Source organism: Heterobasidion irregulare, assembly GCF_000320585.1.
Source record: "Heterobasidion irregulare TC 32-1 unplaced genomic scaffold scaffold_03, whole genome shotgun sequence".
In the NCBI taxonomy this organism is placed as follows: domain Eukaryota; kingdom Fungi; phylum Basidiomycota; class Agaricomycetes; order Russulales; family Bondarzewiaceae; genus Heterobasidion; species Heterobasidion irregulare.
In genome coordinates this window covers 894,341-917,439 of record NW_009258199.1, presented here as the reverse complement: position 1 = coordinate 917,439, position 23,099 = coordinate 894,341, and the positions used below count along the sequence as shown (strand labels likewise).

The 23,099-nt window shown below is 54.0% G+C and overlaps 12 protein-coding genes across 12 annotated transcripts; 6 read left to right on the top strand and 6 right to left on the bottom strand.

Annotated features, from left to right (window-relative positions):
- Positions 1 to 11: 11 nt before the first annotated feature.
- Positions 12 to 2,737, top strand: HETIRDRAFT_472254 (uncharacterized protein; the record flags this gene model as incomplete). Its single annotated transcript, XM_009545347.1, has 11 exons — positions 12 to 129; positions 185 to 393; positions 457 to 533; positions 589 to 769; positions 820 to 911; positions 970 to 1,334; positions 1,387 to 1,667; positions 1,729 to 1,962; positions 2,013 to 2,163; positions 2,218 to 2,421; positions 2,477 to 2,737. 11 exons carry the CDS (start codon positions 12 to 14, stop codon positions 2,602 to 2,604), a joined length of 2,040 nt encoding a protein of 679 aa, XP_009543642.1. The 3' UTR covers positions 2,605 to 2,737.
- Positions 2,550 to 5,428, bottom strand: HETIRDRAFT_155239 (glycoside-pentoside-Hexuronide sucrose symporter). Its single transcript, XM_009545346.1, has 13 exons — positions 5,077 to 5,428; positions 4,921 to 5,024; positions 4,688 to 4,863; positions 4,458 to 4,641; positions 4,241 to 4,400; positions 4,077 to 4,178; positions 3,999 to 4,019; positions 3,848 to 3,951; positions 3,533 to 3,795; positions 3,406 to 3,480; positions 3,088 to 3,354; positions 2,897 to 3,028; positions 2,550 to 2,840 (listed from the first exon to the last, which is right to left on the bottom strand). The coding sequence occupies exons 1-13, from the start codon at positions 5,349 to 5,351 to the stop codon at positions 2,736 to 2,738; spliced, it is 1,968 nt and encodes a 655-aa protein (XP_009543641.1). The 5' UTR covers positions 5,352 to 5,428; the 3' UTR covers positions 2,550 to 2,735.
- A 130-nt stretch (positions 5,429 to 5,558) lies between these two features.
- Positions 5,559 to 7,803, bottom strand: HETIRDRAFT_432937 (uncharacterized protein). The gene is made up of 7 exons (XM_009545345.1): positions 7,749 to 7,803; positions 7,529 to 7,695; positions 7,255 to 7,470; positions 7,131 to 7,195; positions 7,044 to 7,068; positions 6,909 to 6,991; positions 5,559 to 6,852 (listed from the first exon to the last, which is right to left on the bottom strand). Exons 1-7 carry the CDS (start codon positions 7,792 to 7,794, stop codon positions 5,748 to 5,750), a joined length of 1,707 nt encoding a protein of 568 aa, XP_009543640.1. The 5' UTR covers positions 7,795 to 7,803; the 3' UTR covers positions 5,559 to 5,747.
- Positions 7,804 to 8,053: 250 nt separating this feature from the next.
- On the top strand, positions 8,054 to 8,750 carry HETIRDRAFT_314634 (uncharacterized protein; the record flags this gene model as incomplete). Its single annotated transcript, XM_009545344.1, has 5 exons — positions 8,054 to 8,099; positions 8,153 to 8,194; positions 8,251 to 8,273; positions 8,340 to 8,482; positions 8,555 to 8,750. The coding sequence occupies 5 exons, from the start codon at positions 8,054 to 8,056 to the stop codon at positions 8,748 to 8,750; spliced, it is 450 nt and encodes a 149-aa protein (XP_009543639.1).
- An 89-nt stretch (positions 8,751 to 8,839) lies between these two features.
- HETIRDRAFT_432935 (uncharacterized protein) lies at positions 8,840 to 9,958 on the top strand. The gene is made up of 4 exons (XM_009545343.1): positions 8,840 to 8,985; positions 9,057 to 9,109; positions 9,175 to 9,387; positions 9,446 to 9,958. Exons 3-4 carry the CDS (start codon positions 9,214 to 9,216, stop codon positions 9,509 to 9,511), a joined length of 240 nt encoding a protein of 79 aa, XP_009543638.1. The 5' UTR covers positions 8,840 to 8,985; positions 9,057 to 9,109; positions 9,175 to 9,213; the 3' UTR covers positions 9,512 to 9,958.
- Positions 9,959 to 10,396: 438 nt separating this feature from the next.
- Positions 10,397 to 11,639, top strand: HETIRDRAFT_123637 (uncharacterized protein; the record flags this gene model as incomplete). Its single annotated transcript, XM_009545342.1, has 4 exons — positions 10,397 to 10,474; positions 10,530 to 10,833; positions 10,911 to 10,938; positions 10,991 to 11,639. The coding sequence occupies 4 exons, from the start codon at positions 10,397 to 10,399 to the stop codon at positions 11,637 to 11,639; spliced, it is 1,059 nt and encodes a 352-aa protein (XP_009543637.1).
- A 1,478-nt stretch (positions 11,640 to 13,117) lies between these two features.
- HETIRDRAFT_438899 (uncharacterized protein) lies at positions 13,118 to 14,272 on the bottom strand. Its single transcript, XM_009545340.1, has one exon. It carries the CDS (start codon positions 14,248 to 14,250, stop codon positions 13,588 to 13,590), a length of 663 nt encoding a protein of 220 aa, XP_009543635.1. The 5' UTR covers positions 14,251 to 14,272; the 3' UTR covers positions 13,118 to 13,587.
- On the bottom strand, positions 13,213 to 13,548 carry HETIRDRAFT_314168 (uncharacterized protein; the record flags this gene model as incomplete). The annotated part of the gene is made up of 1 exon (XM_009545341.1): positions 13,213 to 13,548. One exon carries the CDS (start codon positions 13,546 to 13,548, stop codon positions 13,213 to 13,215), a length of 336 nt encoding a protein of 111 aa, XP_009543636.1.
- A 1,844-nt stretch (positions 14,273 to 16,116) lies between the features above and the next one.
- On the top strand, positions 16,117 to 17,492 carry HETIRDRAFT_11431 (glycoside hydrolase family 18 protein; the record flags this gene model as incomplete). The annotated part of the gene is made up of 4 exons (XM_009544844.1): positions 16,117 to 16,346; positions 16,412 to 16,749; positions 16,846 to 17,180; positions 17,262 to 17,492. Coding segments are annotated over 4 exons (1,134 nt in total), but the record flags the coding sequence as incomplete, so codon positions are not given.
- Positions 17,493 to 17,790: 298 nt separating this feature from the next.
- On the bottom strand, positions 17,791 to 18,622 carry HETIRDRAFT_408186 (uncharacterized protein). The gene has a single exon (XM_009545339.1). The coding sequence runs from the start codon at positions 18,528 to 18,530 to the stop codon at positions 18,306 to 18,308; it is 225 nt and encodes a 74-aa protein (XP_009543634.1). The 5' UTR covers positions 18,531 to 18,622; the 3' UTR covers positions 17,791 to 18,305.
- Positions 17,856 to 18,622, bottom strand: HETIRDRAFT_432933 (uncharacterized protein; the record flags this gene model as incomplete). The annotated part of the gene is made up of 2 exons (XM_009545338.1): positions 18,116 to 18,622; positions 17,856 to 18,082 (listed from the first exon to the last, which is right to left on the bottom strand). Exons 1-2 carry the CDS (start codon positions 18,228 to 18,230, stop codon positions 17,856 to 17,858), a joined length of 342 nt encoding a protein of 113 aa, XP_009543633.1. The 5' UTR covers positions 18,231 to 18,622.
- Positions 18,623 to 19,837: 1,215 nt separating this feature from the next.
- HETIRDRAFT_449514 (uncharacterized protein) lies at positions 19,838 to 22,959 on the top strand (the record flags this gene model as incomplete). The annotated part of the gene is made up of 17 exons (XM_009545337.1): positions 19,838 to 20,032; positions 20,095 to 20,199; positions 20,251 to 20,328; positions 20,382 to 20,616; positions 20,668 to 20,696; positions 20,759 to 21,046; positions 21,128 to 21,355; positions 21,426 to 21,570; positions 21,630 to 21,665; positions 21,738 to 21,764; positions 21,826 to 21,899; positions 21,979 to 22,173; positions 22,257 to 22,331; positions 22,402 to 22,418; positions 22,474 to 22,550; positions 22,609 to 22,635; positions 22,694 to 22,959. The coding sequence occupies 17 exons, from the start codon at positions 19,838 to 19,840 to the stop codon at positions 22,957 to 22,959; spliced, it is 2,097 nt and encodes a 698-aa protein (XP_009543632.1).
- Positions 22,960 to 23,099: the final 140 nt, after the last annotated feature.

The window sequence follows — 23,099 nt, the reverse complement described above, 5'->3', positions numbered from 1 at the left end:
TCGCTCTTCCGATGAAGTACGTTGCTCTACTCAGCGGCGGTAAAGACAGTTGCTACAACCTCCTGCACTGCTCACGCAACGGCCACGACCTCGTTGCCGCTGCGTCTCTGGGTCCCGAGCATGGCAAAGGTCCGACGGCAATCTCTAGGCTTGTGATCTGATTTGACGCTTCGCCTTCGCTCAGAGGAACTTGACTCGTATCTCTACCAAACTGTAGGTCAGGATGCCATAGAGTTCGTCGCGCGCGCATTGGAAGTTCCGCTATACCGCCGAGTGATCTCTGGAACGGCAGTCGAGCAAGGATCGGAATACGGTGGTCGGAGTGCCGACGGCTTTGCGGGGACGGTGGGGGATGAAACGGAGGACCTGTATGCTTTGCTATCCGCTGTCAAAGTAATGCTGAATTCGCCAATAAATTATCATTTTCTTGATCATTGAACACGCAACGCATTTCAGTTCAAACACCCCGACGTTCAAGGTGTCTCCGTCGGCGCGATTCTCTCCAGCTATCAGAGAGTCCGCGTCGAGCATGTGTGAGTGCGATCGCCTCCTGTCGATATACATTCTTGACCCCATATTGGCGCTCAGATGCCGACGTTTGTCGTTGACGCCGTTGTGTTATCTGTGGCAGAGAGACCAGGCGGAACTGCTTTCCGAGATGATCGAAGCGGGCATGGAAGCGATCCTCATCAAGGTCGCTGGGATCGGGTTGACGACTCGGCATCTGGGGCAAAATCTGGCCCAAATGCAGCCTCTGTTGACGAAGCTCGTGCGCCCATCAATTGACGTCGATGCTTCCGTCTGACAGCCTATCCACAGAACGACATGTACGGGTCACATATATGCGGTGAAGGTGGCGAATACGAAACGCTGACTCTGGATTGCCCGCTCTTCAAGAAGCGCATCACATTGTAAGTCCAGGTGTTGACACCCGATCATCGGAAATTGTGACTGTTTTCTCGTGTCTAGGTTAGACACGGAGACCGTCATTCACTCGGACAATGATTTCGCTACGGTTGCTTTCTTGCGAATCAAGGATGCTCGTCTAGATCCGAAAGCTGTCGCTCAAACTTTCAATGTGGCCGTCCCAGATGTTCTCGATAAGGAGCATTCGCATGTGTTTCACGCCGTGACGGCCTCTCTTGACAATGGAACAGAGCCTATCAAACTCTCTCCAAAACGTCAAACATGTGAGGCTCCGAGTCTAACACGCATAGGCCCTAAAACCAAACGCACCGGCAACTGGATTTCCCTCTCCGATATCCATACAACAGGAGATAATGCCGATCTATCCCTAGAAGACGAGGTCCGGGAATGCTTTCAAACTGTGCAAGGTAAGACACAGGACAGCTCAGCCTTACCATATTCCGCTCACCATTTCGTCAGATCGCCTGAAAGAACATTCCCTAAATCTCTCCCATCTAACAAACATCAACTTGTTCATCTCATCCATGGACCTTTTTGCTCCAATCAACGCTGTCTACGCCACATTTTTTGGTTCGAGCCCTCCAGCACGCGCTTGCGTAGCGGTCGACCTCCCCTCCCATTTACGACTCAAACTAGACTGCGTTGCCTATGCAGAAAGTTCAATATTCGACCGTCAAGCACTCCATGTACAAGGGCTAAGCTACTGGGCACCGGCCAACATCGGACCTTATTCTCAAGCGGTTATGGTACATGGTCTCCCACAACATTGGACGTCAATCTACTGATCACACATCTGACCAGGTCGATGAACGAGTCTTCATTTCAGGCCAGATCGGATTGATCCCAAGCTCTCTATCAACTCCATCCCCACCATCAATAGGTTACGAAACTGCGCTGTCTTCGCAGCATGTTGATCGCGTCGTCAAAGCCCTGCAAAACACTAGCGGTGGAGGTTGGGACGGCCACGCTCAGAACATCTTATACTGGTTCATAAACGACCACGATGTCCCGCTTGTCAAAAAGGCTCTTGGGAACGTACGTGACTCTCTTCTAAAGGGAGGGTGATCATTCGTGACATAGTACAGGATCATACTCCAACGCTCTTCGTCGTTGTTAAAGATCTCCCAAAAGAGGCGCTGATAGAAAAGCAAGTCCTCTACCATACCGGACGCACAACGGTTGTCGAGGAGGACGGGGACGTCGGCGTCGTTTCTGAGAAGCCATCACTCAATCAGGGTAGGGCGCTCCAAACTGTTGAGGTATCCAAATTCAAATCTAAATTCACCCCAGGCGACCTGTCAAGCGGAGAAGCTTCAATTCATTGGGAGGTATCGGGCTTGGATCATGCGAAGGCTGCATCGGCTATCGTCTGTTTCAAGGGGGACAACGACGTAGAATATCTGAGTCGCCAGCTCAAAGCGGCCGAATCCCTGTTTCCCGTCCTGAACAATGCCCTATCTATTCGCATCTTTCATAGAAAACCATTGACATCATGTGGGTTACATGCATTCTCTTTCAGCGGCGTCACCTCATATTCCCATTCGGATAGTCATAAAAGTATACGACACCTTGTTCGATTCGAATGAAGGGCCTGTCGTTATGCCCATCGCATGCCGGAATATCTCGACCAACCAACACGGCGACTGGGATTATGCTATGTGCATCATAGCAAGTTAGGACAACATGTAGCCTTACAGCATTAGACGAGACGTGGACCCAAAACAAAGAAGTAGAAAAATGTTGTACAACAACGTAGAGCAAAAGTATCTCGACAGAGGAACTCCAATCCAATTTGGATACTGTGCTCATCACGCGGCAGTCTCCCTCCTCATTTCTCTCATCTCTCCAAGCCGGCGCCTCATCTCTTTCTCGGTCTTCGTTGGAGGGACCATGCGACACATCACGGCACCGAACTATGAGAGGACGTCAAGTTCTGTATACACGGACTCGTTGGACATGGGGCACGTACAAGCGTGCACAGACCACCAAACCGCAGAACCCATGCAACTCCGTTCTTTCCCAAATAAGTGGTACCGCTGTCGGTACCGTCGTTAATATCAGCATCGACTGCTTGGAAGATAGCGCTGGACACGAGCGCAACCTAGGTTTGATGTCCCGTCAACAACCAAATGGAGGAGGGAAGGTCGGTTGTCAGCTTACGATGAATTGCGGGAATACGATGGCTAGATTGTGAATGCCTAGAATGGTTCCGCCTGCTATAGGGGTGGTCGCGTCGTCCACCGCATTGCCGTTATGATCATCGAAAGAGCGCCGACGAAGCAAGGGTTGGCGCTCCGTCTGCTGAAGGTTGCGCACGGTTGGAGTCGAGACAACGCGCGTGTGCGAAGGACGCCTCTCTGGACGGGGTTGTGTATCAAGGTTCGTTGGAGTCGGTGCGCTGGCTGCTTCGTCCAACTCTTTGAGGAACTAAGAAAGGGCTCAGGGACCTGACACGGCACCGTCTTTACAGAGACTCACCTCCATGATGATGGCGAAAGGAACCCAGCACGCCACCGCCCAACAAATGCCCACAAAACTGATGGCGACGATTGCCTGCATAATTAGATGTTATTTTTGAATATCAATCCCTTCAGATGGTCCTTACCTGCCAGACGCGGGTGATGAAGAAAGTCGAAAAGGTGATGAACGAGAAGAGCAGTAGGGCGCCAGTCCAAATGTTGCGCAGTAGGAAAGGCATGATTGGAAGCCGCAGAGGCTTCCCCTTCCTTGCCGCTTCCAATTGCCACGCGCGCACAGTCTGTCGAAGGCGTGACATTTCTGCGTTATCGTCAACGTCTTCAGCGTCAGCAAGCAAGCGCGCGTCGCGACGAGCTAGATGAGGGAGTATGGTGCCCGCAGAAACGGCCACTTCACAAATGCCTATGGGTATCTGTGACAGCTAACCTGTACAACGACGTACCGATACTATAAATGAGCATGGCGAACTCTCCGGTCCGAGTCGCGACATCTTTATCTGGCTCAGTCTGCTGCTCGTATGCCATGACTTGGCCTACGTATGTAGTCCTGGGAAGAGTGAGAATCTAAGTTAAACCGTGAAGGCGGAAACTTACGAATAAAACAGAAACGGAAACCTGTCGTTGTTTGGGTATCAGACCGAGATACAAAAAGAGAAGATGAATATTGCTTGCCATCCCATGAATGCAAATACTTGCACGTAACAAACGCGTCGAATGGGTCCGGGGAGATTGACAATAGCGTTGTAAATATTGTTCATTACATCCCCGAATTTCCTACACCGCGGCATCAGATATTGTGCGTCTAGATCCGTAAGTATATTAAGCATGTTACTCACCCTTTCGTCTTCTCAGCCGCCGGGCGCTCCTTCTCCTCTTGCGTGTAGCAAGTGACCCACACAGTTGCAACTAGAATCACCAAAGCGACAACGCAGAATTTGCGGAACTGGTCGCCACCAAGCAAGCGGAGGATAGGCATTCTTGCAAGGGGAAGGAAACCTGGTGAAACATACATGATGAGCGCGGCGCTTCACGCAGTAAACCTATCAGATGTACCAAACCCAAACCCAACAATATTCCCGGCATGGGTCATCCTGCCGTGCCATGCATTACCGGCATTGAGTTGATAAGAAGGGGTTATATCGAGAAGGAGGTTGCGAAGTGATGCTTGCAAGGCGTTCAGAGCAAAATCCAGAAGATAAAACGAGACTACAGCTAATACAATTGCTGTGTTGGACACCTGCAATTATAAGTCAGATGTCGAATCTGCTGAAAGGGTGCCTCACTTGAGCGTTACGTTGAGGGTCCCAATCTCCCGCACCGCCGTGGAATATGTCCACGAAAACAGCTGCGATGGCCTGGCAATAAGCCAAGACGAGCATCGACACCGACAGTACGACAGTCGAGAGAGTAATCCAATATCTTCGACGGTACTTGGAAGTCGACGAATCAGAGATGGCACCTGGTAGGATGATGGTCCATGTTCCGTGAAAATATAGGCATGGTCTGGAGAACATACCTATCACTGGCTGGGCAATTAATCCCGAAATTGGCCCCGCCAACCACACAAGGCTCGTCAACTGCTCGGACAGGCCCAGTGACAAAAGGAACGGTGTTCCATACCTGACACAAATGATTAGTCTGCTGAGAATAAAAGATATAAGCTATGACTCACCCTAGTTCGACAGACCAGGCGATCTGCGCTCCTGCCATGGAGATACTGATGTTAAATAAATCCATTGTCGACATCCGACGCTTCGTAGGCTCATCCTCAACGGCAGTCGACGTTGAGTCAGTCTCTGGATACGTGGGCCGATCGTGACCACTGTCTGTGCGCCGCGTCGAGCTGGTTCTGCGATCCAGCCGGTCATCGCTTCGCTTTCGTGCGCCCGGCCATGGAATCTGTGTTGTCGGATCTGGATCAGCGTCTACATTCGTGGGAAAGGCCATTGAACCAGACGATTAGATGGGATGAGCAGGGGAAAAGGCGGAGACAAGCAGCAGGCAGCAGGCGAGCAGTATATATAGCAAGACGCGTCCGGGAACGACCTCCGCACCCAAGCCAGACGCTGCAGCTTCGGTATGCGGGGCGATGTCGTAATCGGCTTTCTCCGAACAGGAGTTCCTCCGTGATAGTCCAACTTGGCACACAGCTCAGAAAAGAAGGGGGTACATTCCGTAGCAAGAACAACACGATCGGAATAAATACAATTGATTGTAAACGATAAAAATGTGCGACACAACAGCAGCAAAGCAAGAATATGAAATCCTCCGAGTACACAAATGATGATACAAACCCGGTGTACATGCAAGATCCATCATCTATCGAGTCGTCCGTGTCTATGTCTACCGCATTGATGGTATAGACCCTCCACGCCGATGTGCAGAGTTTCCGTGGGTAAGGTCGATGCTCGGAAGTGGTTTCGACAGTAGATGAAACGGTAGCCGGCGCGTAGGCGTCGGCATACCATTCGTGGTCGCCGAGCTACTAGCGCTTCCGTTCTCTGATCCCTTGGGAGGCTCAGGAAATTGGGCATAAGCACTGGAAGGACCAGTATAGATCTCATGGCTCCCAGTTTCTCTCGTTGCGGGGTGCGGGCTGACACGTATAGGTAAGGGACGGTTCGGGGAGGGAGGGAAAGCAGTACGATCAGATGGCGGGGATAATGACGCGGGCGGGCTCTTGCGCAGAATATTCGGATTCGTGCCCGCTCGACTTCGAAATACGTCGGGCGACGCGTTTGTTGTGACGATGAACGGAGGTTTTGGATTGGTTCGGAGCTGGGAAGCAGACATTGAGGTCCGCAATCGACGTCGTGATGACACGGTTCCAGCAGGAGGTAACGATGAGATATCATCACCGTTAGCAGATGGCCCTGCCGAGGATGGGTTCGAAGATTGGGACTTGACGTCTGTAGACGCGCTCCCGCTTCGGTTTCGACGCATGTACTTTTCCATGGCATTTGCGTCCTGTTCGCGCATGCGCGTTGCAATTGGCGACAGTGCGGATGCCGGATTTGGATTTACGCCAAGGGATGTCGTGGAGTGGGAAGGTAGAGGTGAATGTCCTGCGACTGAAAAGGTGCTGATGCTGCTTGCAGAGTATGTACCGTGGCCAGGATGTCCTTGGTGAAATGCGGATGATGACGATGAGGGGGCTGAGGTTTGCGAATGTAGGGAAGCAGAATGTTGGCCATTGTAAGACTGACCGGAAGGTAGGCTACTGCTATCGAGATCCCCACTGTCTGAGGTACTTGTTGTGCGACTGGCTCCAGATCCGCTCCGCATTCGCATCGCCCGACCTATTTCCAAGGCCTTCGCGGGCGGAAGTTGCTGCAACCCACCCCACTCGGTCCCCCTTGCCGCAGCTTGCGCAAAGACGCGTCTAGCCTTCTTATTAAGTTCATACTGTGCCCGCGCTGTATCTTGCAAAGTATCACGCGTGCTAAACCTAGATCAGGGTTGCAGGGTCAGACGGATGGATCAGACGTCAAAGATGGAACGTACGAGTATGCATAGTCTGATGGAGTGAACCCTTCGTTGTTGCGTGCGGCGAATTGACAGCCACGCTCTATGAGCAGCTGCACAATCTACGACAAGATAAGGACGTCGATTGAGACTCGAGCACGCGAATTATCATACCGGCATGTGGCCCCAAGAGCTTGCACTGTCAACCAGGTACATGATTTGAGCAAGTGGCGGTAGGATACCATCAAGATTCACACGTACTAGTGGAGGGGGGTATTGCCCTGATCGTCCGCCAGATCAACATCTGCACCCAAGTCGCATAGCATCTGGGCGGTTGTCAGCCCGGCCTGAGAATAGATCATGATGGGATGTTAGGTATGCTTACCCGAACAAGTTCCTCGTTTCCCTTTAGCGAGGCGACGTGGAGTGCTGTCTTCCCTTGCAAGTTTGACCAATCGAGGATAAAGTTGTACCGATCATAGTAGAGTCTTGCCATCCTCAGAGCTGCACCCATAAAATCAGGATCGGTGGTACCATATCGGCTTATTATTGGTGGCTTCAAATCGGCCAGAAGAATAAGGATTGTGTTGTTCTCAGAGTCCTGTTTTGATTTTGCCCCATTGAAAACATGCAGCAGAACAGGGGTAATAAGTACGCACCCGACTAAGTTCGTCGTCGTCATGCCCCGCGTTCAACAGATATTCGAACGTTTCTTCATGTCCCATAACAGCTGCCCACGCCAGTGATGTGTACCGCTTTGGCGCCGTGTCGGGATTACGCATGTCTGTGCGCTGGATGAGTCTCTTGACGAGGAAGAGGTTGTTCTCTGGATGGTATATATCAGTATAGAGCGACAATGTGGGGGTGCAGAAAACGCGCCTTGAACGGCTCTGCGCAGTCGTGCGGTCGCATCTTTTTCTGCCATGAAAGTGAGGGAAGGGAAGTTGAAAGAGAACAAGCTGTGCTAAAGATAATAAGAGGCAGACCAGAGCGCCACACAGGTCCACGTGAGCGTTCTTACGAAACTGGCGAATAATTAATTTTGCATTTTTACCTCCGTTTGAGTCGACATTTGCCCGTTGTCCAATATTCTGCTTCCGATCACCATACGCACTGCTCCGACCCGCCTGACTGTCTCATTAAATCGGGGAGAAACTGTCTCCACTGCTTGACGTCTGATCACCATGCCAAAAGTCATCTCACGCTCTGCGGTCTCGTCTTCTACAGACGGTCAGTCAAATCCCCCCTCTTCTCGTTTCCATAGGCTCACACCAACTTGTTAGCTCAACCGACCGCATCATCCGCTGCCGCTCTTCGCGTCTACTGTGAGCTACCCTCCGTTATCACGCGCCATCATCCAGAGTTCTAAGCCCATACGTAGATTGCATATGCGGGGAGTTCGTAGTGAGTGGGCAACGCATTCCAGCGCATTCCGAGACTTCAAGTCAGCACATTTCCTAATTTTACTAGCTTGTTATAGACAAAACCCTGGCTTCTCTTCCCCAACGAAAAACGGACGAAGCTATCATAATACGATCTCAAGACTCTGACGATGGAAAGGCGCGTATTTTCAAGCTGAATGCTAAGCCCGGTGATCCTGTTCTTGTGGAAAGGTGAGCCCCAGTTGATTGCCTCAATTGACACGAATGGCACCAACCGCGGCTGAAACGCATCATTCACCGAAGATCTCACGGAGGACATGAGCGTCAATATCGCTTCCGCTGTCCCCGCTGCACACTTCTCATCGGATACCAGACTACCCCACCTCCAGTCAAATCGGCACCCTTCCTTTATATTTTGAAAGGTGCTCTTACCCAAGCTCAAGGCCAGATACCACCTGATGCGTTTAGTGGGGAAGAAGACCAGTCATCCATGTTATAGCCCGTCTTACATGGAGCCTTCGACGGAAGTATGCTTATCGAGTTCAGTAGATTGTACGCTAACGTGGTGTATTTTAAATAAGATCCAAGTACATGTCGTGGACAGCTGTATAGAAACATCGGCATCACAACCTCACGGAAAGAAACCTGAGAATACGGAGCTGATGGGCCCGCAAGATCCTATGGGCAAGATTGCGTTGTCAGTACACTGAGAGAGATTGGGATGCAAAGAAGATGTAAGGAAAGCAACTCAGTTACCGTTGTAGAAAACGTCACCACGAAGGTTAAAACACCAACGTTCGTATAGTGTGAATAATATGGTCATCACCGCTGCAGGGAAGCGAAAAGAGATAAAGGAAGGTGAGAGCTGAAACTCACCGATATACTAGAGAAGATCCCATCGCTAACACTCGGACTTGGTGGAGGATGATTTCGAAAATTTATGGGAACACGGACGTTTGTTCATGTTTGGGCACCATGTCAAGAGACAAAGCAGGGACAAACACCGCGCCATTGCCCCCACTCCGTTTCGGCACCACCACCACCACACACCCTCGGCGACCCTGCGGAAACGGTGTTGGCACGTCGTTTCCTTGTGGGTCCATGAAGGCTTCTCGGTGTCTCGTTTGCCAAAACAGGTAAGTTTGCCCTGATTCCTGGCGTTGTCCGTCGCCTTCAAATGCCCCTCGTCGCAAGTTCGCATGCCCTATGGCATGTCATATAAGAGTGACATCACTACCGCCTCTGTTCTGGGAGGCCTGAGCATCAGCATCAAGCTATCCAACAAGCACTCTCAGATCATTTAACTCACTCTCATCCTCTCGAACACCATCATTCTCACATACCACAATGTCTTACACCCTCGCTACCTCCCACACCGCCTTCCCCGTTACTCCTGCCGCATCCGGCCAACTCTCTCTCCTCGGACAGTCTCCACGCGATAATCACGCGATGTACGAAGACCTGCGTCTTGCCATGCACTCATCTAGCAGACAGTCGCCTGAGCGGCAGAGGACTACCAGCGGGAGCTCGATAAAGTCTGGCCTGAAGAATATGTTCAGCGGACTATAGATTCATTATATCAATCCTGTCGAGGTCCCCCAGCGAGTCTCGTACACGATTCGAAGTCGCTATCTTCTTCCCGGCCCTGAAGCCATACCTCTAGTTTGTGTTGCTTTATACGCCAATGTCGAATGCGGTTTCGCGACCACGACCCACTACGTCGTGATTCTTGCACAAGCGGTTGGGTTCCGCTCTTACTTCGCGACATCCATTCATGCCATCAGATGGACCATCAGACGGCGAGGCCATTAAGCGGGGTTTCTGGTTTGAGGGCTTGAGGACGCCAGGTCATTGAGGAGAATCAGGTTTCATATCTTTGCCACTCAGCAGTGCAATATATAAACCTTCCACCTTATCAATATGTGTGAATCATCGCAGGCTCAACCGATTTTCAAAGTACGAAGCGCTCGAGGAACAACCTTTGAGAGTCTGGAAACGAAGCTGTCAACGGTGACCGAAATTGAACACGGCTCAGTAGCGCCTGCTTACGGCATCCGATGAGGCTCGCAGGGGGGAGTTGCGCGGTGTTGTTGCGGACCGTCATCCATCCCCTCTGCGCACCCGAGCCAGTCCTACACGTTCGCTATGGACCTCCCATCGGCGCGAGAGCTGGAGCTCGAAGAGCTACTCAGGCGGCGGGATGTGCAACTTGCTGAACTGAACGTGAGTATCGCGTTCGAGGCCTCCCTTTCCACGCTCAGCGCTACTTCTTTCCTAGGATGAGGTAGCCCACCTGCGCCAGTACCTGTCCACACAGCCAGGACCGTCCAAGACTGATCCCGTCTCTCTGCCTCCGGCATTGGTCTCCTTGCTGCTCCCACACATCAACACAATCGCGGACGACGCACACGCGGGGTCTCGCTCTAGCACGGTGACAACTGCGCTCACGCAGCGCGCGAAGCTCTTACAGGAGGAGAACGACGAGCTGTACGAGCTGCTGAAAAGTGGCGAGACGGGGCGGCTGAAAGAAGAGGTCCGCGGACTGCGACGGGCAGTCGACAGGCTCGAGATGGCGTTGCGAGGTATGTCAGACGCGTCCGCTCGGCTCTTCCATATCGGGGCATACATACTCATACACTCTGCGCGCGCGCGCACGCAGAATCGCACCTAGTCATCACGTCGTTATCGTAAGGGTCTCGGGACATGCTCTCCTTTCACATCTCACCCGTCTTTGCGCAGGGACGAACTAGACAAGTCTTACGATGCCATCCAGTCGACCGGGCGGCACCACAACAACACCAATGCGCACCCCCACCTCCCCACGCGCCAAAACTTCCACTCTGCCGCGCCCGCGCCCGTCCCGGCACATCCACAGTCCACGAGCAACGGGAACGCCAAACCGCTCCCGACAGGCCCGCGCGCGCACAAGAAGCCGCGCCTCTCCGAACCCCAGATCTCCCCCGCAAACTCAACCGCAGCGCTCCCGCGCATCCAGACGCAGCAGACGCAAAGGCAGGGCTCGGCGCAGACCCGCGGACACAGCACCGCGTCGCCAGAGCGCTCGCCGGTCCTGCCGCCGGATCACCGCAAGGCGTCCGGTGTGAAAATGGAGGTGGACGACGACCAGCGCACGCGTCCACGTACGCCGCCACTGCCGCCGCCCCCCGCCCCCCGCGATCGCGAGCGGGACCGTGGCCGCGACCGTGACCGGGAGAAGGACCGAGGCAGGGATCGCAATCGGGACCGCGATCGTGAACGCACTTCGCGACGGAACGGAGGGCAGGGCGGCGGCGGCCGGAAGGGTGGGAGGACCGGCGGAGGTGGCGGCGGTGGCGGCGGGCGCCATGATAGCGGCGATCGGACGTTGGCGGAGAGAATGGGACTTTGAAACGGTGGTTTTTCTTGGCTTGAGGTTGAGTTGGGTAGTGCTCGCTACGGCGACGGGTGACGATAGACGGACGGACTCGTTGCAATGGCTCTCCTCCTAGTGTATCCGGTACGAACCTCTCTCTCGGGCAGTCGCGTCTTGTTGTAGCGCTAGCTGACATCATTTTTCGTTTCGTTTTTGGTTTTATTCGACGCGATCTGCCTCCGCACGTTGCGATACATTCAGTCTGTATTTATACCTCCTTGTTGTCGCTCTGTTGTGCAAACTGTATATCATACCGCCATCTTTCGTGCGTCTTCCCTCTACGTGTAATGTCGTCTGTATCACAGTTTATTTAGCCCCCACCTTGGTACTGGTATCTCGTCACTCAATCTACCGTTCATCTCTCCGAATCATGTCACGAGGCATTTATCTTTTTAAAAGTATCGCTCTGAGCCTGAGCGGAGCCGGATTAGTAGCTCACCTCTTTAAGCATTACATACCGATACAATGACATGTTCGCCCCAATCCACCTTGAAGTCATAGCAGATCGACTCCACCTATCTTCATGTTCGGGCCCGTCGACGTCGTCCTGTCCATACAGGTACCGTGCCTTCCGTCGAAACATTTCTGCCATGTGCCTCGGAGGCATCGTGTTTTGTTAGTTGTCAGTGGCGCCCCGACGTCGACAATGACGCATACACGCCATTCACTTGCCTTCTTTTTCGAACATACCATGCCCTCTGGTGACAGCCCTGCCAGATTGGCACGCCACCCGCAGTAAGTACACAGTCAGTGTGCAACACTTGCGCACTCATGTATCGCTCTCCATGGGCACACCCGCACCTCGCCCGCCATCTCCGCACTAAGTTATAGAGACGCCGCGCGCCCGCGCCAACGGGCGCCCATTCGCAACAGTCGTGTTCCGCTTGGCGTGCTCCATGTATCCACGAGCTAACTATCTGCGTCTACATAGTCAGATCTAGGAGCTCAGATACTCCCGCTTCTTACCCGCCCCGAGGCCCGTCGCCATTTCGGTGCGCGCGCAGGAGCGCACGAGCCGCGTCCTTTGGGCGCTGATCCGTGTCGGCGTTGGGATGCGTGCTACCAGTCAAGTCAGCGGGTTGCGCTGGCAGGGCGCCAAAAATACGCCGCGTGTCGTGTGAGGGACATCGTCGCCGGTCCCCCTGGGGTGTGTGAACGTCCGGACACTGAACAGCTTGCCGCGGCCAGAAATGGCACGGCGTGTATCTGAAGCAAGTCGTCTCAAGTGTCTCGCTGGCATGACGGAGGAGGGAATCACCGTCGCGGACCCGAAATGCCCGTAGTTCAAAATGACTTCAAAATGACTCCGATTCGACGCGAGATGGGGTACTTAGTTGGGAACATCAGCGCGGCGCCAGGGTCTGCCAGGGTTATAATCGCGATTCCGACGTGTATGGCTCAGGTTCTTCCGGGACGAAAAATTTGTCCAACGCGTCTGGGATCAAACAACAGCTGAGGTGGATATGAAAGCGCTCGATTACGCGTTGCAAACAATATCTGTGTACCGCGGAAGTCCATCGGGGGAATAGCTGGTAGCTGGGAGAGCGATCTACAACACGGCAGTTTCGACGATTATACCGAGTACAGCGTAAGGTAAAAAAAAACACTGCGACATGCGAGGGAGTCGTGAGCGCTGAGCGCGGAAAGCAGGATGGATGACTCTAGTTGTACAATGGTAAGATAAGTGGGGACGCGAGAGAACCGGAAACGAGCGTATACGCTGGGCGAACCATGCGGTCAAATAAGAAGGACAGTAGAATAAAGAACGATGGTGGTAGCAGTAAAGTATGAGAGAGCGAACGAAATTGATGAAAGATAGGGTCGAACTGCGACGCATCAATGAGCGGACCCATCCCAGGAGGTGCGGGCACTTGGTACCGCGCATGATCTTTCTCGCAGCTCGGAAGAGCACGCCTTGGGCGCTCTACGCCGATGTGGTCCGACCCCCATTGTGAATCGAAAAGAATTTGATGCAGGTCATCGCGTCGTTGGATTTACACGTCACGCCTAAACGCGCGCGTGATGACGCGTCGGACTCCGAGGAGAGGGATCGGAGGTCAGGGATGTAGATGGGCACGACGGGATGGAGATTCGTGTCTCTCGGCTGGAGTATGGGTTTCCTGTCACCCGCGCTCAGGTAGAAGGCAGGGATAGGAGGCACGGGCGGTGGAGGGCCGGAGCGGGGTGGGCTCGGAGGTGGTGAACGCGCGCGGGCACGAGGGGAGATCGAGATCGACGCGACGCGACGGTGGAAACCGCGGCCAGGCTGGCGCTCGCGGCTAGGTGAGCCGGTGAGTGGGGGTGAGTGGGATTTCTCCTTTCTGGTTCCAAAGTCATCACCGTCAAGCCATATATCGGCCTTGAGCTGGGATGAAAGGACCCGCTGGCGCGGATAGGCGACGGTCTTTTTGAGAAGTGGGGAGCCGATGAGGGTAGGGGGGATGGGTGGGGATTGGGGTGCGGAGATGAGGCGCTGGCGAGAACGTTGGCGTTGAATGAGGTGTGGAGAAGGGAGAGGGGTGTGAAGGGGTTGAGGAGAAGGCATCCTAGGAGGTGGGGAGAGGGATCGGGTTGAGGAAGAGGACATTTGCTCTGGGAGTGGATGAGCGGGAATGGGAGATGAATGGAGGGTGGAGGGGAGGCATCTTATAGGTGGACCGAATGCGAAAACAAGGCGTGTGCGAACCAGTGGCTGGACGAGACGCGAACGGGGCAGCGTCGCGCGAATTGCAAATATTTCCATTTCTGAATAAAGGCAGGAAGTCTCGGTGGCTGTCCGCCCTGCCCTCCCACTTGCTGACTCCGTGTGCGCCAGCGCTTCGGTGGGCGCTCCCCCCATCTCATATCCGCCTCAGCCTCGGCATCCACCTTCCCTGCACGTCTGCCTCTGACTGGTTTCCGCAATTCGGACCCACGCACACGGCACACCTCCTGCCCGCCGTGTTTGTGCGGCGTTGCTACGAAGCAGCGCCCAACGTAGCACCGACCGTGACTGTGTGCAAGTGGCTAGCCATTGTGCTTGTCATTTGACCATGGTGATGTTGTAACTGGCCGTTCATCGTCCAGAGAAGCACGGCTCGCGAGCTGTGGTGGACGATGGCCGCCGAGCCGGGCTCTGACGTGCCGCATGGGATCATCTTCTCGACCTGCCTCCGCCTTCTCAGGCGGATTCGAGGGAGGCTCTGATACATTTGGACAGAGGACAATGGGCATCACGGACGTGAATCAGAATTGCTGGAGGACGTTCCCCCCCGGCCCGCATTTGCGACGGCTCGACGTGATCATCGTGGAGGGCTGGCCCACCTATTTGTCCATTCATCCCCCATACATTGACCTTTCCGAACTTTCCCGTGCGATTCGTGCGCACTCCCTCTGTCCATGTCATCCCTCTCCTCTTCCCTTCTCCTCGACCCCTCCCCTCCGCCCATCAACTTGCTAGTCTAACTCGGCAGTAAATCGCTCCTCGCTTGTAACAGACGATCCACATAGATCACAGTGCCCCACTGTTCTGACGATCTCTCCTCCACCGCTTACACACTAACTGTCATCAATACCATACATTCCATGCTCGGCATTGGCACAGAGCCTCTTGTCCTCCTCTGGACTGCATATTAATGACTTTGAAATATTCCGCAGGGAATTTCGCTCTAATTATGCATCCAACGCGGCTAGCCGAGATCTAGGAGATCCTCGCTCGCTGTCTGACTTAACGCGTCCATCAAACGCCGCTGATGCGCAAACTTGTCCTGCCTGTTCGTCCGTGGTTGCGTTTCACCGGTCCACTATCTGGCATGTGCTGTAATATCCGTCTGGGTTGTAGCGCGAAACTTGACCGCGACCAGTCGTGTCAGACATGCTTCATGGTCCAGCCCGAACCGAAATTTGTCTCTGCTGGTCTAAAACGCAATACCTAGGTATGTGCGAGCGCCGTTCTATCCTCTCTTTTGCATCGGGCCAGTCCCAAACCTCATTGAATTCTACACATCCTGGCGGTGTTCCTGTCTTTACTTTATTGATCATGCTTTCTCTATGGTCTCTATCTCCCTTCGTATCCCCCGTGCTCTGCTTTCCGGTCGTCATTTTCTCCAGCCCTGACAAGGCACACAATCGGGATCCTCCATTGACACAGACACACGTCCGTGCCGTGGTCGAGACCCAGGCCGTTTTGGCCACCGCGACCGTACAAGGAGGCGGTCGCACGCCGTTCGCCATCGAGGGTGCTCCGCCGACATCGACAGATGGCGTGCAAATCTATTTCTTACCTCCAAACAATCCCGCGGATTTAATACCGTCCCTGAACAGCACCCTTCCAACGCGCCCCAATTCTGCCCAGGACGCCCCTGCACCTCCAGCTGTCGCCCCCTCCCCCTCCCCCTCCTCGAACTCGGCGCCCAACGACACGTCCGGCGCGCCATCGGATGGCGACACCCAGCCTCCGCCTGCTCAGGTCCCGCTCGTTATGGCATATTATCCCTCGTGGGTGGCGGACACGTTCCCTCCAGAGAAAATCGACTTTGGGCGCTTTGACTGGATCGACTTTGCGTTCGCGGTACCAGGCGAGAAGTTTGGCCTCAGCTGGGACGGGTCGGACCAAGCGCAGTCTCTCCTCGCACGCTTGGTATCTGTGGCTCACGCGAAGGGCAAGAAAGTGAAACTGAGCGTCGGTGGATGGACGGGGAGCAAGTAAGTCGTCGCCTTGCGCGTGGCATGTTCTTGTTCCTGATCGACGTATTGCCCGACCCGCACAGGTGGTTCTCGCCTGCTGTATCGAGCGACACCAATCGGCAAACGTTTGTGAACAACATTCTCTCTGCGTACAACCAGTTCAACCTCGACGGGATCGACATCGACTGGGAGTATCCCGGGCAGGAGGGCGCGCCAGGCAATCGCGTCAGTCCGGACGACTCCGATAACTTCCTCGCGTTCCTGCAGCTCTTGCGCACGACGCTGCCTCAAGGCGCGCGCATCACCGCCGCGACACAGACCCAGCCGTTCGCGAGCGCGCAGGGCAGCCCGATGGCGAACGTGACGGAGTTCGTGCAGGCGCTGGATTGGATCTTGATGATGAACTACGACGTCTGGCAAGGTGCGTTGGAGTAACATGTTTCTTTGGCATTCTGATCCCGCTTTTATGTTGCTCTCGTGCAACACGCCTCTGCTCATCGAATCGAATATTTCTCAGCGTCTTCCAATCCTGGGCCCAATGCGCCGCTGAGCGATGCCTGCCAAAACTCGACGCAGCCCAACTCGAACGCAGACATGGCCATCCGTACGTGGACTGCCGCAGGGTTCCCCGCGGAGAAGCTTGTGCTCGGCGTTCCCTCCTACGGCTATGTGTCGAAGTCGACCGCGACGCAGCTGCGCACGCGGCAGCAGCCCGCCAACGACACCGACAGCACCAACAACGGCACTGGCACGAGCGCGCCGCAGGACGCCGTGCATGTCAAGTCTGAGGACGAGGGCCAGGTGCAGTTCAGGGACCTCGTCGTGCAGGGCGCGCTGTGCCCGTCGGCCTCGGTGCCGTCGTCGTCATCATCAACGGCGAACGCAACGAGACAGGAACACGCGCGAGAGCAAGCTCCGGATGCAACTGGAGAGCCAGGGGATTACGACGCGTGTGGTGGGTTCGTACGTGCGTGGGACGCGTGCTCGAACACGCCGTGGCTGAGGAGCGAGAGCGCGGGGCAGGTCATCTCGTACGACGACGCGCGCAGTCTCCAGATGAAGGCAGAGATGGTGCGCACACACGGGCTGCTCGGCGTGAACATGTTCGACGTGCACGGGGACACAGACGAGTGGGCGCTGGTGGATTCGCTGAGGAAGGGCCTGGGCCTGTGACTCTGATCCTGATCACGACCATTGGCGTGTGCTGTTGTTCTCTGTGATGTCGTTGCATTCACGTGCCTTCCCTTCCGCTCGCGTTGTCCTGCGTGCTTCTCAGGCTTTGTGGCCGCATTAAGCTCAATGCAGGCGTCGACGATTCCGTCAACAGAACGACCGGCCCTTCTGTTCAGGTGAGAGGGGGTGACAGTCGGCGCTCGCTTCTGTAGGAGATCCACGCGGTAACATCCCTCGCACGACGATCGGTGAAGCCAGCTGGAGCCTGTCGCATGCATGATTCAAGCTGAACTGACGAGGACTGACGTCGCGGGTACTCGATTATAACGATGTCACAATTTAAGAGATGATATGCTACAAGGGTCCATCTGGACATTGTCCCCGGTTTCCTTCTACCCCCCTCCTCTGACCACAGATGGACTCTTTTTGATCCACGTGAAACGATATAGGCAAAGCAATATGGTGCGACACGAGTCCGAAGAGATTCGCACGCTCACGGTGGAGATGGAGGGGAGATGGAGGCTGGATGACGCGGCTCGACGTCCTCTGCGCGGAACGGGTGCGAATAAGAGATGCTGATGCTAAACGAGAGGAGGGTGCATAAGGGCGAGTACGCCTATGACTTGACTGGACATGGAGTGTCGATGCGCAGGGCTGGGTCTTGAGTACGGCATGACATGGTAGAGAGTGCATGGGCGCTAGGACTGGGGATATACACGGAGTTGACATCGTCGCGAAGAATGTGGGATGGATGACGTGGATGTGTGCATTCGCGGTCGCGGTCGCGACGTGGACGGATGTGCTCTATGCTCCGCAGAAGAGCTTCCTGATCCCTTCAGTCACGGTGGAGCCAACGCTCGCACGGCGGTGCTGCGTCTGCTGGCCGTTCGACGGCCGCAGGACGCTCCTGAGCTCCTCGTAAGTCCCGTAAGCGTCCCTGGGGTTCTGTCCGAAGAGGCAGAAGGCATTTGGGGCGGCAGGTGCGGTGGGAAATAGCGAGAGCGGGATGTTCTGAGAAATGTACGCCATCTGTGCTCTAGTGTTCGCGCGGGTGCGGATGAGGATGAGGACAGAGGCAACCTTCGAGAAACGACGCGGTGGAAGGAGAGGGAGCGGGAGGGGATGCTGGGGGATGTTCCATGATGAGAGCTACGCGGTTACTTATATCGTTGGGGGCTATTACGCTGTGTTGTGGGACCTGAGGAGGCCAGGACACGACGTAAGTTGCCAAGTTTACACATTCCCTTCATCCGTTTTGGGACTAGCTCGGGTAGTCTCGGGTAGGCGCCGGTTGGACCGGAACGCCTACAGGGACTCACAGCGTATGTAATTGTCGTGTGGTTACATTTGGCCACTCTCCGCCAGCCTCCGCCAGCTCTCTTGACCCTTTGCCATGTTGACTCTGTTAATTCAAGCTCGTTCTGTCGATGCTGTGATGTCGCACCGTGACTCCCTATCAAATACAATATATTAAACACGCCCCCACGCGCTCAAGGCCCTATGAATCATGCACGTTGTTCTTGTTCTTCACAAGGCTTGTAGTCTGTGGGCGGTCATTCCGACGCTTGTTGGCCTCATGAGACAAGCAGCTCGTTCAAAGAAGTGCGTTATACTGTCCAGGTGAGCGTTGTTTTTTTTGCTTGTCTTCTTCAAGACTTTAAGCCTCATCTTCTATCGTATGGCAATGTATCTGTGGGTTTTTGTTTTGTTCTGCGTTGCTTTTTCTATTTCGCATGGTGTATTGAGTGTGACGCACTTGAGGAGACTGACTTGCGCTTTCCATGTCTCGTTTCCTATCCGACCACAGCCATCAATCAGCTCTTCCCTTGCTGATTCAGGGAAACATCGTTGTCAGGTAATCAGCGCTTTATGACCAAACATCGTCACCATGTAAGTACGAGCCGTAATGCATCGATTTAGCACACGAGAGTATAGAACTCGTGAACGTTGTGCACACATGGCCTATAGTTCTCCTGGGAACTTTTCAGAGTATCTTGTCATCACGAGAGACACTTTCAGGTCTTCGAGATCATGCACGTCGAATCATAGGTATCAATGGGGCTCACATCACGCCTATTCTGGCTACTGTGCTCCACATTAGCACCTCCAGATCACGCTCGTCATTTCGCGAGTAATATCCGTTGTGCTACTAGGGTGAGGCGTACTTCTTTCCGCTCCAGAGCTGTGCATCCAATCTATCAGGAAACTCATAACGGCCAATTGGGACCATGCGACTTCTAGGTCCTTTCCGATATCCAAGTGCATATAAAAAGAGACAGAAGGCAACGAGTACACTCGACCAATATCCTCTCCCTGTCGCTTTCGCGCATATCATGATGATAGCCTTCACCGTGGTCGCTAGCCTCGCGATTTTGGCGGGCTCGGCATATGCAGATGTAACTTGGACCGCGACCCCGTTCAACCCGCCATCAGTCCCCCTTGCCGTACGAACGCCGTACTTGTCAGTATGGCTCCCTCAAGGAGCCGGGACTGCTTTGAATGGCGCTTGGCCCGCATTCTGGACAGGCAACGTGAGATACGTGGTTCCATCGATCTAGGCATGTCTCAATTCGCCACTCCCCTTGATATCTAGATCATGGGATGGGCGGGCTATGTGAAAGTTGACGGTACTGCGTACAATTTTCTCGGAGCGCCTGTCGTGTCTGGTGCGAGCAAAGCTGTTCAGAAAAGTCTGACCGTGAGTGATTATTCTCCAATTTTCATGATTTAGCGCTCAGCTTCTTCTTAGTTCACCGCTACGCAAAGTATTTTCGTCATGACTGCTGGACCGGTCGACTTGACCGTCACCTTCCTGAGTCCTGTAGAGGTAAATGCTTCTCACCGAGAAACATCTGTTCACTGAATCTCACGATACGACAGCCAAATGATTTGGCGAAACAGTCGCTGCCCTTCTCGTATTTGGCCCTCTCTGTTGCCTCGAACGACGGCAGCTCACATTCTGTACAAGCCTACACTGATATCAGCGCGGAATGGGTGTCCGGTGATAATAGTCTCGTCGCGAACTGGTCAACGACGACAACCGGAGGCATTCTGACGCATCAAGTCCAGCTGGAGTCCCAAACCATATATGGAGAGGTCTCTGACCACATTCAACGTGAGCAGGCGTTCTTGAGCAGCTGTAACTCATCTATTGACAGATGAGCAGAAGGCGCGGCGTTCTACTCAACCCCATCGGTGCGTCCGCCTGCATTCTCACGAGCACCTAGAGTTTGATATTGAACGCATACATCCTACAGACTTCCGGGACAACCTATCAAACTGGTCAGGATACTGTTGTGCGCGGACAGTTCATCCAGTCGGGCGTTCTCGCCAACACAGAGGACGTCAAATTCCGCGCGATCTCTGACAATTGGCCTGTCTTTGCTTTTGCGCATAACCTCGGAACTGTGAGCGTCGCGACAGACCCGGTGATCTTTACTGTAGGCCACGTAAGGGACCCCGCTGTTCAATATATAGTCACGGGCGGCGCTCTGCAAGATCGAAGCGTGTACTTCCAGAGCCAGTTCTCATCTGTCGCGGATGCTGTGAGTATATTGCGTGTCGTCTCTCCCCGAGCTTGCTTCCTCTAAATGACATTCGCCTAAATGTAATTCGGGTGCATCCAGATTTCTTCATTCATCGGGGACTACGCTGGCGCGCTCTCTCGCGCAGACCAATTCGATGCTCAAATTAAGAGCGACGCGTCTGCGATTTCGGCAAACTACGCTTCCATCGTGGCGCTGTCCGTCCGACAGGTCTTCGGCGCCATAGAGATCACCGTTTCGAAGGACAGCGAGGGTCGGTGGAACACCGACGATGTCCTCGTGTTTATGAAGGAGATATCGAGCGACGGGGTAAGCAATTCCGATGCCGAACAAGCTGATCCTATCAGGCATATGTGCTCAACTTCAAACAAACAATCAGAACGTGAACACCGTGGACGTCATCTTCCCTGCGTGGCCAGCGTTCCTCTACGCCAGCCCGGCGCTGGGAAGGGACCTCCTACTCCCTCTGTTCGAGTACCAGGCGTCCGGGCAGTACCCGAACAAGTGGAGTGTCCATGATATGGGTGAATCTTGCGGATGATGGTCGTTTGCGCAGCCGAGACTAAACACGCTACCTCTGTAGGTGCGAATTATCCCAAAGCCCTAGGTCACAACGACGGTATGTAGGGCCTGGTCCTAAAAATGAGCCTTTTCGGTTATGCTTCTGATTGATTGTATTTATCCGGTCCAGGAAAGGATGAGGCCATGCCGCTTGAAGGTAAATTCACTGCTATTAATGACTTCGCCTCTTCCCTGCTTCCCCTAACCGTCACCGACAGAAAGCGGGAATATGCTCATTATGGCCTTGTCCTACACTCAGAAGACTAACGACACGTCCCTGATCACTATATATGTGCGCATCACTCTGCTTCCCTTTCCCCAATCCCGCACTTTCTCACGGAACAGGCACATGCATGCCACATTTTCATCAGTCGAGCCTCCTAGACCAATGGACGCAGTTCCTGATCCAGGAGGCGTTGATTCCGGCGAACCAAATCAGCACAGATGACTTCGCAGGGAGCCTCGCGAATCAGACCAACCTGGCCATCAAGGGCATCGTCGGAATCCGCGCCATGGCAGAGATCGCGCGTTTGCTCGGGGACGACACGAAAAGCCAAAATTACAGCGTGCGTGCCGGACGCCTCAGTCTTTTGATTTTATTTCTGTTGACTACGTCGTCATTCATCGTTCACGTGGCTGGGACTTCTAGTCGATTGCGGCGAGTTACGTCGAGCAGTGGCAAAAATTCGCGCTGTCGAGTGATGGCAAGCATCTGACGCTATCCGTGAGTTCACGGTGCACGATGTAATGCTCGAAGCGTTCTCATTTATATGATTCGCACATCTGTCAATCAGTATGGAAACGACTCAAGGTGATGGAGCTGTATTCTTTCCAGGTGTTGCATCGCCTCAACGATATCTGGCTAGTTGGGGGCTCTCGTACAACCTTTATGCAGATAAACTCCTCAAATTGAATCTCTTCCCGCAATCTATCTATGACATCCGTAGGTTTCAATATCTCCTGCCAACCCCATTTCCAACTTCTTCTCACCCTCCCCACAGAATCCGCATGGTACCAGACAGTCTCCAGTAAGGCCCATCCTCTCTTCTCCTCTCCCTTGTTTTCAACTTACACGCCCGCATTCAGAACCTTTTGGCGTACCACTCGACACACGACACACTTACACCAAGTCAGACTGGCAGATGGTCGCCGCTGCCGCTCTCTCCACATCTTCGTCCGACACGACTCGCGACCTCTTGATTGACGGCGTGCACGCCTACGCTGCGACATCCGCGAGGGGTAACAGTGCGCCGTTTGGCGACTGGTACGATGCAACAACTGGTGCGGCGGAGGGATTCAGGGCACGGCCTGTGGTCGGGGGCCACTTGGCGTTGGTGAGTGAATTTTGTTAGATGTGGGATCTATGGTAGGACTGATTGAGAGGCTGCAGCTCGCAATTTGATCAGAAAAAACGTCATGGTGCAGATGGTGAATGAATGCATGCGTCTCGTCCTGATTGGATATCCCCACAAGATGCTCCGCCAACAACGCA

What these genes read in the sequence shown, in the direction of transcription:
- HETIRDRAFT_155239 (XM_009545346.1), bottom strand. Translation starts at nt 5,351, where the DNA reads ATGGCCTTTCCCACGAATGTAGACGCTGATCCAGATCCGACAACACAG. An exon ending in TATTGTTGGGTTTGGGTTTG is followed by an intron (nt 4,401 to 4,457) that starts GTACATCTGATA and finishes ATGTTTCACCAG; the next exon opens with GTTTCCTTCCCCTTGCAAGA. An exon ending in TCGTATTCCCGCAATTCATC is followed by an intron (nt 3,029 to 3,087) that starts GTAAGCTGACAA and finishes CATCAAACCTAG; the next exon opens with GTTGCGCTCGTGTCCAGCGC.
- HETIRDRAFT_432937 (XM_009545345.1), bottom strand. Translation starts at nt 7,794, where the DNA reads ATGGCAGAAAAAGATGCGACCGCACGACTGCGCAGAGCCGTTCAAG. An exon ending in GAAACGAGGAACTTGTTCGG is followed by an intron (nt 7,196 to 7,254) that starts GTAAGCATACCT and finishes ACAACCGCCCAG; the next exon opens with ATGCTATGCGACTTGGGTGC. An exon ending in CCATCAGACTATGCATACTC is followed by an intron (nt 6,853 to 6,908) that starts GTACGTTCCATC and finishes ACCCTGATCTAG; the next exon opens with GTTTAGCACGCGTGATACTT.
- HETIRDRAFT_432935 (XM_009545343.1), top strand. Translation starts at nt 9,214, where the DNA reads ATGTTTGGGCACCATGTCAAGAGACAAAGCAGGGACAAACACCGCGCC. An exon ending in TGTCTCGTTTGCCAAAACAG is followed by an intron (nt 9,388 to 9,445) that starts GTAAGTTTGCCC and finishes CCTCGTCGCAAG; the next exon opens with TTCGCATGCCCTATGGCATG.
- HETIRDRAFT_438899 (XM_009545340.1), bottom strand. Translation starts at nt 14,250, where the DNA reads ATGTCCTCTTCCTCAACCCGATCCCTCTCCCCACCTCCTAGGATGCCT.
- HETIRDRAFT_408186 (XM_009545339.1), bottom strand. Translation starts at nt 18,530, where the DNA reads ATGGCGTACATTTCTCAGAACATCCCGCTCTCGCTATTTCCCACCGCA.